The sequence below is a fragment of the Columba livia genome, chromosome 5 (assembly GCF_036013475.1).
Source record: "Columba livia isolate bColLiv1 breed racing homer chromosome 5, bColLiv1.pat.W.v2, whole genome shotgun sequence".
Taxonomy (NCBI): domain Eukaryota; kingdom Metazoa; phylum Chordata; class Aves; order Columbiformes; family Columbidae; genus Columba; species Columba livia.
In genome coordinates, this window is record NC_088606.1 from 55,151,772 (window position 1) to 55,164,874 (window position 13,103).

A 13,103-nucleotide genomic window follows, 5' to 3' on the forward strand; every position below is an offset into this window, starting at 1 on the left:
AGTAAGGGAGCCTTTTTGTGGAGGTGCCTTCTTCTGGAGACTGACCCCTCTGCTGAAAAGATGAGAGGGCTCACCCCAAACCTGCTCCTTCCTGGGGTGGCCCTGTGCCTCCCTGCTAGATCCAGTTTCTGCCCTGGCAGGACTTTTCCCTGCCTGAATCAGCTCCCGGAATCTCAATGACCAAAAATGATTCTGCAGAAAAAAAATGGAAGAGCCTTTGCTTGCTCCCTTTTTGTGCTTTATTTTTACCTCCTCAAAGGTAGGCTGATGGGCACCTCCCCGGTCCTGTCATCTCAGCCCTGGTCTGTGTCGTGTTAATGCCATGGAGAAGCTGCCAGGGTGGTTGTGTGCTGAGGACTGATGTGGCCTCATATAATTAGCGCAGAGTTTGCCCCTGCTGTGCGGGGGGTCTTCTGTATTTGGATGGCTCCCGTCTCTTTCGTGACCTTGTTCCACAGGAGCTGCTGGACTGCAGTGCTCTGCCAAGTAACAACATAAGAATTCATGTCCAAATTAAAACCTAAAATTGGTTTTGTTTCAGTAGTTTGTGTTTGATTCTTCCCAGAATTACTGTCTAATATTAGTGCTTACGCCAGTCAGAGGAGGAATTTTTGTTATTCTATTAAAAGCGCTTGTCTGTATAAGAGAACAGATCTTGCTATTTTGAATCAGTTCAAGAAGAATAGATTGATAAAGTACAGAGAGCAATGCATGCAGCCTGCTACTATTCAGAATACACCTTCCCATTTTTTGCATTTCTCTGCGATGAATGTTTGAAGGCATATAATCATGTCATATGATCCCTGGTAATAATGTAATGATAGTCAGTTTTTCACTGAAAACACAGACATTTAATATTGCAAAAGGACCCAATGTAATTTTCCTATGCCAAGAAAAGTTGTTAAGGACAGATCTTTAGCTGAATAAAGAGGATTCAATTAACCCCAGTACAGCTGCTCTGATTTACAGTGTCTGAGGATCTGACCCATACTCAAAAGTCTATAACGATTCTGTCTGTGTCATAATTCCCAGATTAAAAGATACATTTCTTTTCAATTCTATTCATATTTGGTTTAAAAACCACAGACCCCGGTCTGTCTCATTGATGGTTCGTGGTAGAGATGACAGCCGTACCAGCAAAATATGCCTGTAAAGCTCTATGCTCTGTTTGGCAATGCTTTTGAAATTGATAACAGAGCTCTCAACAAATGTCCACGAGAAAGTGAAACTGTTCAAATCTGGTTTTACAAGGAATAGGCTGCGCATGTCATGTACCATTTACTTGTCTATTATAAATTATTACCAATAAATGTAAGTGAGGAACTGTTACAAAATATAGCCCTGAGCAAAAATTGACACTGTTAGAGAAGACAAGACTTCTTTAAAAATGCAGATCATATGTTTTATCATTAAAATATGGGAAAAAATGGGTCAGAGATGAAAACCACATCAAGGTGCTGTGTATTGCAATGGTAAACGTGCTGTTTCACAAGTTATGACAGAATATTTCAGTATTTTAGCTAAAATCACTTTTAGGGGATTTAAGTGGTAATGGTAAAAATGTTTAAAATCACAGACAATAATTTACGTTTGCATTTTTGTTCATGTGCTGGTTTATGTTTTTCTTTGTATTCTGCTAGTTGTGTTACATTATGTTCTTCAATACATTTGAAAATACTAACACATAACTGAGCACTTGGAAATGTGGAGCAATTCAGAGCCTGGGCACTCTGCACATTTACCTTCAGGATTTATTTTGCTATGTGTGTTTCCTTTTCCTTGTTAGAGATCAGATACTGTATGCCATAATCTTCCATGAAAATGGGATATTTGAGGGTCCTCACTTATTGCAAATTATTTCTTCCTAACACTTTTGTAGTACTTTCCAGAAGTGAAATCAAAAGACAGAGAGAACTTATAGTGTTCTTTGCAATGGATGCAGTTTCAGAGATGCAGAGACTGTATGCTGCTTGACCTCTCCCAGCTGAATGATGAGGTGGTGTAAGTTTTACCTGTGACAATTCTTAATGTTCTCTGATTCTTTTCGGTGCCTAGTCCAAATACCTTAATGAATTCCTTAAAAATACAAAGCTTGCATTGGGAAACTGGTTAATATTCAACAATGATTTTTTTCTTTTTAATAAATAGCAATGAAAATACTCAATATTGTTAAGTATGTCATACTGAGAATAAGACTATGAACAACAATGTCTTAGTTACTTTTTATTTTTAAAGGTAGTTAAAATTGGTAGAGATTTCATCTGTGGATCTAGTGAAAGGATAGGAGGTTCAAAGTCTCACTGAATTGAACTTTAAATTGTTTGCACTTAATGGCAACTGGATAGCTTAATTGTGATAATGTTTTGTTTAGTTTTGAATTCTTAGACTGATGCAATTATTTATCTTTTGTCTTCACATTTTCATACTGAAGTAAATAACTTGAAGAAAAAAGGGCCCCATCTATTCCCTCCCATGAAATCTTGCAGGCAGTGGAGGGCTTGGGGGAAGGAAGAGAGAAGTTGCTGCATTGTTGTTCTTGGCCACATTGTCAGTCAAACAGGGATATTTCTGAAATATTTCCTGGGTAGTTTCTGCTGGGCATAGTAATCTTTTTCTGAACAGCGTGCTGCTTCAGACTATCCTGTCCTTTATCCCAGTAGTAGCTGTAGCTCACTGCTAAATGAGGTGGTTCCTGTAGGGATCTGTAAACACGTTTTAGGGTTCCCATTGTGCACATATGGAAGGATGATATTGTGTAAGCCTTACTTCAAAATAAAGAAATTGTGCACGATGGTGCCTTGTAAACGCCTGTTTGTGAGGACTCTAGCAAAAATCAGAATTTGTCAAAGTTGCAGAAAGCGGAACCTTTTATCTAGTTGTGTTTTATCTGATCAAAATGCTTGTGACTTTAAAATGGTTGTGGGTCTTTGCTACCTTCTTTTCTTCCTTTGTTCCCACTGACCTGCGTCCCAATCTGTTTTCCTAAATTTGCTGCTTAACCCGTTGAAAACAATGCCACAATTAGGAGAGTGTATCCATATTCTAATACAGTGCTGTGTCACGTGGTACAGCATAGTGCACAAGAGCAAGTGCTGATGGGCAAAACCTGCAAGCAGGTTGCAGCTGGCCAGCCCAGCCTTTCAATGCTGCACCTGAGCTGCTGGGGATGGGATGCCCGAGACAAGGTGCAGGAGATGTTCCTGGTTATGTGGAGCCTGCATCTTTTCCTTAACCTCTTCTGCAAGGGGCACGACATATTTAAGCAGTCCTTGTGCCTGCTTTATCTGCAAAGGTTAAGATTACATCTGGCTCTGGTGCAATTGTGCAGTGTGGATAAAAGCTGCATGTACCTTACTGCTGTTCTTGAATATTCCTTCAGAGAAAAAAAGTGTTGAAGACAGATTCTCAGCTTTACATATTTTGCTTTTCTGTTTTCCTTTGTAACTGGTGAAACTTTGAAAAGCATGTGAAGGTGTTGTGCATTTACATCAATAAATGCAAAAGAACTTTGTGTATGCATTAGTAGTGACTGGAATATTGATACAGAAAAGGTAATCCATGATATCACTCAATAGTGCAAGTTTTTCAAGAAGAATTTAAGTTTAGGTTCATTTCTATGAACCAGACGAAAATATTTTTTCAGATATATATCCCACCTAGGACACTCTTTTATGTTTTATAAGTTGCCCAGAGCTACTGTAGATATAAAGCACAATTTCTGGTTATGAGATCTTTGCGTCACCAAAATGCAAATTTCACTCCTGAATATGTAGGCCACTTGCTGAATAACCTAAAGAAATATATGGTGAAAATGTTAGTTCTCATATATTCAGATTACCTCATTCAAAGCTTTTCCTCAAGTTTTTAATATCCTGAAAGTCCCAGTTCTGAGGCAGCTTGCAGTTCAAACTTCTTTTTCGGTTCTTAGAGTGAAGTCATTTAAATAAACAAATAAAAGCGACACGTCATGCATAGATTGTGCCAAAGTACACCATGTGCCAGCTAGAATTAATTGTCATGAATCCTCACAAATTTATAATGACAACAATGCAGATACATGTGTTTGTCCCTAACATCTCTGATGACACTTGCAGTACTTTGAACATGCACAAGTAACATCCCAGCACAATTCTGACCTGTGTTTATTTTTAGTATTTCATGAATCATCTTCTTTAGCTGTTTTTCTTTTTCACTGAATGAAAGGCATATAAATCTTATTGCTAAATAACACTAGGATATTTGATAGTAAAAATAAAATCCCTCCTCCTTTTCTTTGTGAATAGCCAGATGGATGTGTTTACCCTTTTGAGAAATTTAGATTTGATATTTTTGTTATGCTTTGTTTTCTTCCTTGTAATTATGTTGGCACTTTGCTGATCCCTAGTTGTGCATTATTACAATGGAAGGTGACAATTTGATTGTCTTCAGTTGGAGAAACAAGTAATTTTATATTCACCAAGCTGTCAGGTAACACTACCTCACAGTACTAAGAGCTCCTGGCAATGTGGTTTGGCACCTATATTTAAGTGCTTTGATGCTTGTGTAACTACTAGAGAAATATTTTGCCTGCTAGAAATGTTTTTAGGCTTGTAGGGTAAGGTTTTTATTAAAAAGAGAATTTGTAACTGAGCTGTGGAGCCATTGTTTCATGTTACATGGAGGTAGTAATTAGGTGGTTTAGTGCAACTGGCTACAGGTGAGCCTGAAATTCCTACTTCCTTTCACTGTCTACTGAAGTGCTCTATTTCATTTAGAAATAAGAATCAAAAATACGGCAAGGAGGGAGGAGAACAAGGAAGGAGGGGAGCGAAATCTGACAGTAGATAAAATATTTCATTTCTGAATTAAGTGATACCGAGAAATAGCACATGACCTTCTGTTTTCACACCTGTAGGGTTGAAAATTACCTGTTAAACTCATTAGGTGGGATCTTAAGCACCTCCTGAAAATTAAATGTAGGAGGAAAAAAGTAAGAATACTGTATCTTACCACTTGAGTATGTATCTCATGGAGTATTGAAAGGATTTAATGAACCTTTCAGGAACTTCTGCCCATCAGGTTTAAGTGTGGCCAGGAAGATTTTGAGTTATTAGAACAAGTTTTTAACTAGCTTTGTTAGGGAAAAAAAAAAAAATGTATTCTTCTCCATAAAGTCTCAACTCAAAGTCTAAATATGCTAAAATAAAATCCTCTTGGTATTTTTAGGCATCCTTTATCAAAAGCATGTATACAATCATTCTGCTAAACAAGTCATTCTGTTACATAAAATATGTGAATTAATGCTTATTTATAGCAACCATTGTGTTTTAATTTTATTGTTAATGATTGCTTTTATTTATATTGTATATTCTGTTACTTGCTGCCTAAACCAACAAATCCTAGTAAGTTGCTGATGGATATATTTTGGCACTCTTGCTCTTGTTCCTATAGTTAATGGTGAAGATAGCTGGAAGTCACTACTGCATTTTTTTCTTTTTGCAACAGTAAGAAATTGGATAGCCAGAGACACATGGTGTAGTCATAGGACTTTAAAGGCAGTCACCACTGAGCAGCTCATACCAATCAATTAAACAGAGGTGGTTACGTGATGTAACATTATCAGGAGAAACAATTCATGAGTCAAAGCATTCCAGGGCATATGAGCTCCAGTCCAAAGAACAGGCTCAAGCTGTTTAAATAAAGTGACGGCAATATTGTCAGCTAAATATAAACTATAGAAAATATTAACTACAGTGACTGAAGACGAGCACATCCCAGGTGCTAAATGAGTATTCTTTCCCTGCCCTTTACCACATTCAACGTGAGTTCACCTTAGGCATTTTCAGTGAAAGCTCCTGGTAATGAATAAAGAGAATGGAACATTTAACCTACTAGAAAGGTAGGTTGTATTTTTAGCCTTTTATGAATCTGAATAAACACTTTGGATTTTCACTGAAAAGTCATCAGGGGCTGCGAGCCTGTTTTGCTGCATTCATTTTAATGTTTTTGACAACTAGATGAATAGACAGGAACTTGTTCCCTAACCCCAATATTTTACTGTGTCTACATGGCTGAGAAGGTCACTATAATGGCAGAACGCTCAGAGAAAGACTTTCAAAAAAAATCTGTTTCACTCTCACATTGTTTGATTACAAATGAGAAGAAATGCTGTAAAAATTGTTCCAAACCTTCTGAGCTTTGAAGGAAGTCTGAATCTGGACTCAAACTTTGTGATTTGGCTTCATATCTATTAGTAGAAATGTAATTTGTCTGGATTGGAAAAACAAATGCGAGAATAGCTGAGTGTGTATGTTGGAAGTCGAGGGTGTATTGCTTAGCTTGATGCCTATTTCAGCTGGAGATTTGGGGGCTCAGTTAATGTTATAGCTGTAATTTCTTGAATCATGTTTGCTTCCATTCCTTACTCCCACCTTTTACTTCTAAGGTGATACCTGCAACTACCATAAACTCTAATGTTGCAATGCTGCTCATGATCTATATGTAACTAAGTCCTGTAGTATTCCTGCAAAACCAAGCCAAGGAAGAGCTTGAGGGAGTTGAGCTGGTTTGCCTAAGGCCTTGCTGTGACTCAGACCCAGGAATAGAAACTGGGAGATTCTCTCCCATTGCTGCTTTGTCAATTTATATGGGTTTTGTGCACAGGGATTCATGTTGAAGTGTGGGCCCCATTGAGAACGGAATCTGTCAATAACTGTTCATTTGAATTACTAAGGCTCCTAGAATACAGATATGAGATTTCATAATTTTAGGAAATAACTGTTTATTCTAAAATGGTAGATAGATTATTGTGTTAGATTTACAATGAATTACATTATTGAGTTATGCCTATAGAACATTGTTTTTCAGGGGCAGAGCTGTGACATATTTTGGTTATTGGCAAAGCATTTTCATTTTTCTTTAAGTCTGTCCGAACACTACTGTAACTAGTGTCTTTATACAACAAAAATAAGGATCAGTTTTCCTGAATGTTTAAACTATGCTAAACTGGTTTGCTGCTATAAATGAGTTGTTCCAGTAACTTCTATGCAACTGTGTCAGTGTAGCCTATTCTACCTCAGGCCTGTACTTGTATAGGTGAATTGCACTGCAAAATAGATTGGATTGCATAAAGGATGCTCCATGAGTATGCTCTTGGATTTCAGAAGGACCTTGAGCATCCATGAAGGATACAAGTGATGAATGTGCCATAGGTATGAAAGAGGAGGATACCGTGGGCAGTGCAGGCAAAGACAAGGATACAATGCATTTAATTTACCCCAAAGCTGAGTGCTGATTTGTAAGGGAAGGTCCTGTAAGTCATTATGAGAGGAGCATGCACATTTGTTGCTCGGTTAGAAGGTGGGGAGGGATGGGATACTGTGGCCGAATTTTACTTTTTGTGAACTCCAGGTTAGCATAAAAGTGTAGAAGGAAATATTTAAAAGGTTATGAGTACTTCTAAAAATGGTTTCTCTTAATTTATTTAGTTCTGGAGTCACCAAAGCACTTAGACATGTGCTTAACTTTTTGAAACTGAGTAGTCCAGTTTGAAATTAGTGGACTGCTTGCATACTTACAGTTAATCATGCACTTAAGTACTTTAATTTGGCACTTTGGGGAAAAGGAATGGAGACTGTTCATAAAAGCCTTGTAAGTGAATGTATTTCTAATCTAATCTGATTCCAATCTCCTGTTGGAGCTGTAGACCTGGGTTATGTCTACAGTGCAGTCACTAAGGCAGGATGAATTAGTCCATCGGAGTACCACGCTACTGTAGTTGGAGTGCTAGCAGAAACAAGCTTGTTTAAAACTGGGTTGGATATCTCAGCAGTACAAAGTGGTCATTTATACAGCTGCAGTGTGGACATGCCTTTAGCTTTCTGAATGCTTGGTGAGGATGGAGCAGAGGAGAAGCTGGAGTCTCCAGCGAACTACAAGTCTGCTTTGTCATATATCTTGTTTTTGCTTAATATATGTGGTTTTGAAATAGTATCTGGCCTATCACATTGTTGTTATTTCTGTTAATACTTTGTGGCTTGATTCTGCAATGTCTAGCAGCTAAACCTCCAGGTTTAGCCATAATTTCCTTTGTAAGCTTTAATCATTTGAGCAATCAGCAAGGATGGAAGATTTTGGGCTTTGGAAGCCTTTCGTGTCAGGAATATATTCTAATTGTTTTGAAAAAGAAGATATACGTTGTTTGAAGTATTTGACACCACAGAAATACCGTAGGGAAAAAAAAATAGTATTATTATTTGTATTTAGATATGTATAACACATACTGTCAGTAGGAAAAAAGGAAAACTGCTGTTTCAAGAATCTGACTGGCAGTCTTCATTAGAGCAGAGAGAACTTCTTTTCTGGATTAAATTTAAAAAATCATGTTAGATATATAGAGAATGAAGCTGTTTGGGACTGTGCTTAGCAGTTCAACTTTAGCTTTCCTACCTCAGTATTGAGGCTGACTCAAACTGGAGTCCAGTTCCTCAGCTTTACTGAGGCTTTGCTAAATGATCCCATTCTTGTTCTGTCTTGAGTTCAAAATGACATAAAATTTATTCTATCCAAACTAAGATTTATTTAATTCTCCAAACTGAGTAGGTGACAGGACTTCAGATAATTAGGGCCTCTTTCAACTTTTTGTTTCATTCCCATTAGGTATATTTTCCACCTTTAGTGATTGCTGTGTTCAGCTAATCTGCCAATTTAACCAAAGCAACAATTTCACAATGTAGTTTTCTTTCTGATTGTGTGCTGTGTAATCAATATACTGATATAATGTGAGTGTAATTTCCTCTCTTATTTTATCTCCACTGCGCAGTATTATAAATAAACAGCTAAAAAAGAAAAAAGAAAGAAAAGCACCAAACAAATCTGTTGCATCTTCTTTTAAGATTGTACCACTGTAGACACTTGTTCTAGTAAAGTAGAATTGGACCCACTTGATTGCATTTAAATTTTTCATGCTTCAGCAGTTTGTCTGGGAGCACAGTAAAGAAAACCCCCCGAGCGAGGATAGTTTAGAATAATAGAACTTGATTTTGTGTATTATAGCGGCACCATTTGCGCTGCTGTAGTTAGGGTTGTGTCAGCACTTCCATTATAAACCCCTGTTTGCAGGGGTTATAACTAGGGAGATATTTTTTATCAGAAACTTTTTAAAAAATCATTCGAGTGGATTTAATTGATAATATGAGAAAAAATAAAATAAATTATAATGGAAATTAGTAAATTTCTGACACCTTTTACAAGCCTTATTTATTATGAATATTGACTTTTTTTTTCCCCTCTCACTGGGGATTTTAGCAAACACATTTTGAATATTTTAAATGTAAAACTGGGAAGTTATTATGGCTTAAAATTTGACTGCTATTCATGCTCGTATTTTAACATTAAAACATTTTAACACAACAAACCCATTTTATGGTTTAATGTTATAATAAACACAAACTACTCAAATGGGCCAGATTCTTCTCCCTTTGAATTGGTTGAGACCTTGGAGTTACAGGCTGAACTCTGCCTTTGGACCTGATGGAGTTCTGCTTACAGAATTTTCACATTGAAGTAAAAACCAACAGGTAATGAGTGAAAACCTGCATGAGGTAATTGACTGGCTAATACCCAGTCACAGAGTTTTTATTTACTCTGTTTTACTGATGAATAACCCAGGCATAATCGATATTTGGTGCATAGCCTGGCACCCTTGGATGCCATGTACACTTGGGGTATATTGATTAATGAGTGTGCTGGGAAAAAATGGTGGAGGGCTTATTCTAGCAGAATCTTGCATCTCTGTGCCTTTTGCCTTAATGTTTAAAATCTAGCAAGCAAAAACCTGAGAGGTACTATTAAGTGTGGACCTCTGACCATAATTAATGCACTAAATCTTGCCATTTTAACAAAGGTTTGAGGGGAAACAGAAATGAAACACATCCCTAAAAATCATGTCATGGGGAGATCAAGTGCCTGGGAGGCCTGCCTGAGCTTGTCTTTCTTTTCAGGCTCCAGGACTGTAGGTAACTGAGTAAAGTGCAGTATGAAAATGTGTCTGACCATGATGCAGCAGTGGAGAAAGAGGGTAGGCGAAGCTAGAAAGCATTTGAACCCTGCTCTTAGTCCATTCTCTTAGTCTAGTACAGAAAAAAGTTGCTGTGCATGGCTTGACATTGTTAGTGAATGAGACTTTGTCAACATAATTTTATTTTTAAGGTTAACAGAATCCCTTTTTCTCTATGTAATCAACTTAAACAGAAGAACGCAAATAGAGATTTTTATTTAATTGTATTTAAAACATCATGAAGAAGAGGAACGTACATTAGTGTATATGGCAACGTAAGTGTTTCCTCGATAGTGCGTTACCAGTAGATAGCTTTACTGAACGGTCACTTGAGGAAATACCAAAAGCCTGTTTATGAAATAGAGGTGAAGCCTTTCTAGACTAATTATATTCAGCATGTAATTTCTAAACTTCAGTCTGAATTTTGATTTTCAATTAACATTCCCAATTTGAAGATAATTTTCTATTTAATGTAATTGCAGGAAATAATTTATTGGCTGATTAAGACTGAGGGCCCAGCCTTCCTTAAGAAAACACTCCCTAACAAACCAGCCTTTAAAGCCAACTCATGGCTTTGGACAGATTCAGCCTATTTTTGCAGCTGCAGAGTTGTGTTTAATTAGGATTGTGCACTATTATTCATTGGTGCAGTTTGTAGTTGAAATTATTCTTAAGAGACATTTTCATTTCTACTTTTGTGTCATGATTTATTTATGGTGAAGAAACAGCCATAGCTATTGCTTTTCACAGAAGCTCATTCGGTTTGAAACAGGAACGAGATCTGCTGAGAAGGTGAAAGAAAATAAAATCCTTTATTGTGACTCTCAGTTTTCATGTCTGCTTTCCAAATTGCATAGAGCATTGACTTACATTTTCATGTAAGTGATTACATTAACGTGACTAATGAGAAAAGGGAAAGTAAACCTTTTATTTTACCTTGGATCATAGTAATTATGAACCAGAACCTTTTGAAGTATGTACAATAATGCTGGCTGCTGAACTCTTGGCATGTTCTCTGTAGCATCAACACAAATTCTTTAGCATAGTAAGAATGTAATACATGGTTTAAATTCCTCAGTTTGCTTATTGGCAACATTAATATTAGACTCCCACTTACACTCAGGCTCCACTAAAGAAAATACAAACCTTTTTTTCTCCACCAGTATCGAGTTTAAGAGGGAGGATTATCTCTATTTACAGAATAGTTATTCTAAATAGGTATCAGTGTTTTAATATGTTTCAAAGCACTTCAAAGCTTGTAATACCTTCATATAGAACTGTACATAATTAGATTAGTTGATCCTATATTAATTTTTTTTCACTGTGGTATACTAAATCTGTACTCCCTCATTAATTGTGAGAAATTTAGCATTAGCTGTTAAATCCTATGTGAAACACAGGCTGCTACATAAAAACTACTGTTTAAATTGGAATTAACTTAATTATTTTTCTTTGCACTTGATATTTCCTTCACTGTAATATTCATGAAAGCATGTGACAGATTTGTAAATTTAACTGTTAGTCTCAGATTTCCAGACCCTTTAATCAGTATTTATTTGTCTGTAGAAACAGTACTAGCAAGTTAATGATTTGCTAATTTGAAAAATGCTCATGTGGTTTCCTATGTTAACTGATTTGTGCATTTTTAAAGAAATGGTATGAAATCAATTATTGTTAAAAAGCAATTAAGGTGAAGATCTTATTCCTTAGTTTCTCAGCAATTTCAGTGTCAAGGATATTGTAAAGTTTCTAAAACCTGGGAAAATAGCTAATGTATTTTAGCTGTCTTTCAGGTTTATTAATGATTGTTTGAACAGTTGCAGTTAATCTTATTAGAAATTTTAAACAAAGTGTTTTCAGATTTTGTGTTGAAGTCAGTTATATTTTCATCTAAGTGCAGAAACTGTGGTGAAAGCTGTGTTTGCATATGAGATGGTAGTAAGAGGCCATTATTAGCAGAAGACATTTAACATAAATCAATGCATTTTCTTGTTACACTTTTAAGTCATTTGAAGTAATTTGTTGAGCTATATCCTGTACTCAATGCCTAATATGAAATGAAATATAATTATTTTAGATTTTTGGTTCAAACTGTAAAGATTACTCAGATATTATATAGCCATTCACAAAACTGTTCAGTTTGAGGGCACTTTTCACGTGAGTTTCTCAAAACACTTTCCAAAAGGTGAAATGGACTAAAATTTTAAACATGTCTGGTTTCCAAATTGCAGATGAAGCTTCGAACAAACAGCAACAGGACTTATTTAGCAGATTTTAAAATGCATTTAAAAATTCTCATCTGTCTAGAAAACAGCTTTTGCTTGCAAAGAATGATGTTAGGAAAGCATGGTGGACTCTCTCATTCAAACGTTGGCTTATAACCTTCAAATTCCTCATGGGAGTAAGAGTTTAAAGACTTGAACTCTTACGCAAAATCAACATGAATATGCCAATAAAATCACTATTTTCTTATGGCTGGAGGAAATGATATTGTTTGACAAGTCTAAATGAACAGAATTACATCATATAATTTAAGCCTGACCTTGGCTTGGCATCAATGAATACTTTATCTCGGTGTTTTGGATCTGGATCCCCCAAACCCATACTTCTTAGAGTACTTTTGTTGACTGCATATGATTAATTTTTAAGTGTTGTAGGCAAGTGTGGTGTGTTTCGAGGACTGTTTCGGGCTTGATTTTTGTCATGTAACACCATTCTTTTTGTCTGCTTTTCTTGTTTTGTAGAAGAATGTCTTCCAAGCAGGCTACCTCTCCATTTGCATGTGCAGCTGATGGAGAGGAAACAATGACCCAGGACTTAGCATCACGAGACAAGGAAGAGGGCAACAGTGATCAGCATGCGACCTCTCATCTGCCTCTACACAATGTAATGCACAACAAACCTCACTCTGAGGAGCTACCGACTCTGGTCACGACCATCCAACAAGATCCTGAGTGGGATGGAGTCATCTCAGCCCAACACAGAATGGTGAGTTTCACAGTGGCTTTCTAAATTAGTATTGTAAAAGAGTGTTCACTTCCATTTTGAAAGACATGTTCAGTATAAT

General features: G+C 36.6%; 1 protein-coding gene across 17 annotated transcripts in view; it reads left to right on the plus strand.

Annotated features, from left to right (window-relative positions):
- SOX6 (SRY-box transcription factor 6) overlaps positions 1–13,103 on the plus strand; it is a 384,531-nt gene that overhangs the window by 131,773 nt on the left and 239,655 nt on the right. For all 17 annotated transcript variants that reach the window (XM_065066134.1, XM_065066139.1, XM_065066137.1 and 14 more), the window contains one exon: positions 12,781–13,024. In XM_065066134.1, the coding sequence (XP_064922206.1) occupies positions 12,785–13,024 (240 nt within the window). In that variant the 5' untranslated portion in view covers positions 12,781–12,784. The remainder of the gene's footprint in view (positions 1–12,780; positions 13,025–13,103) is intronic.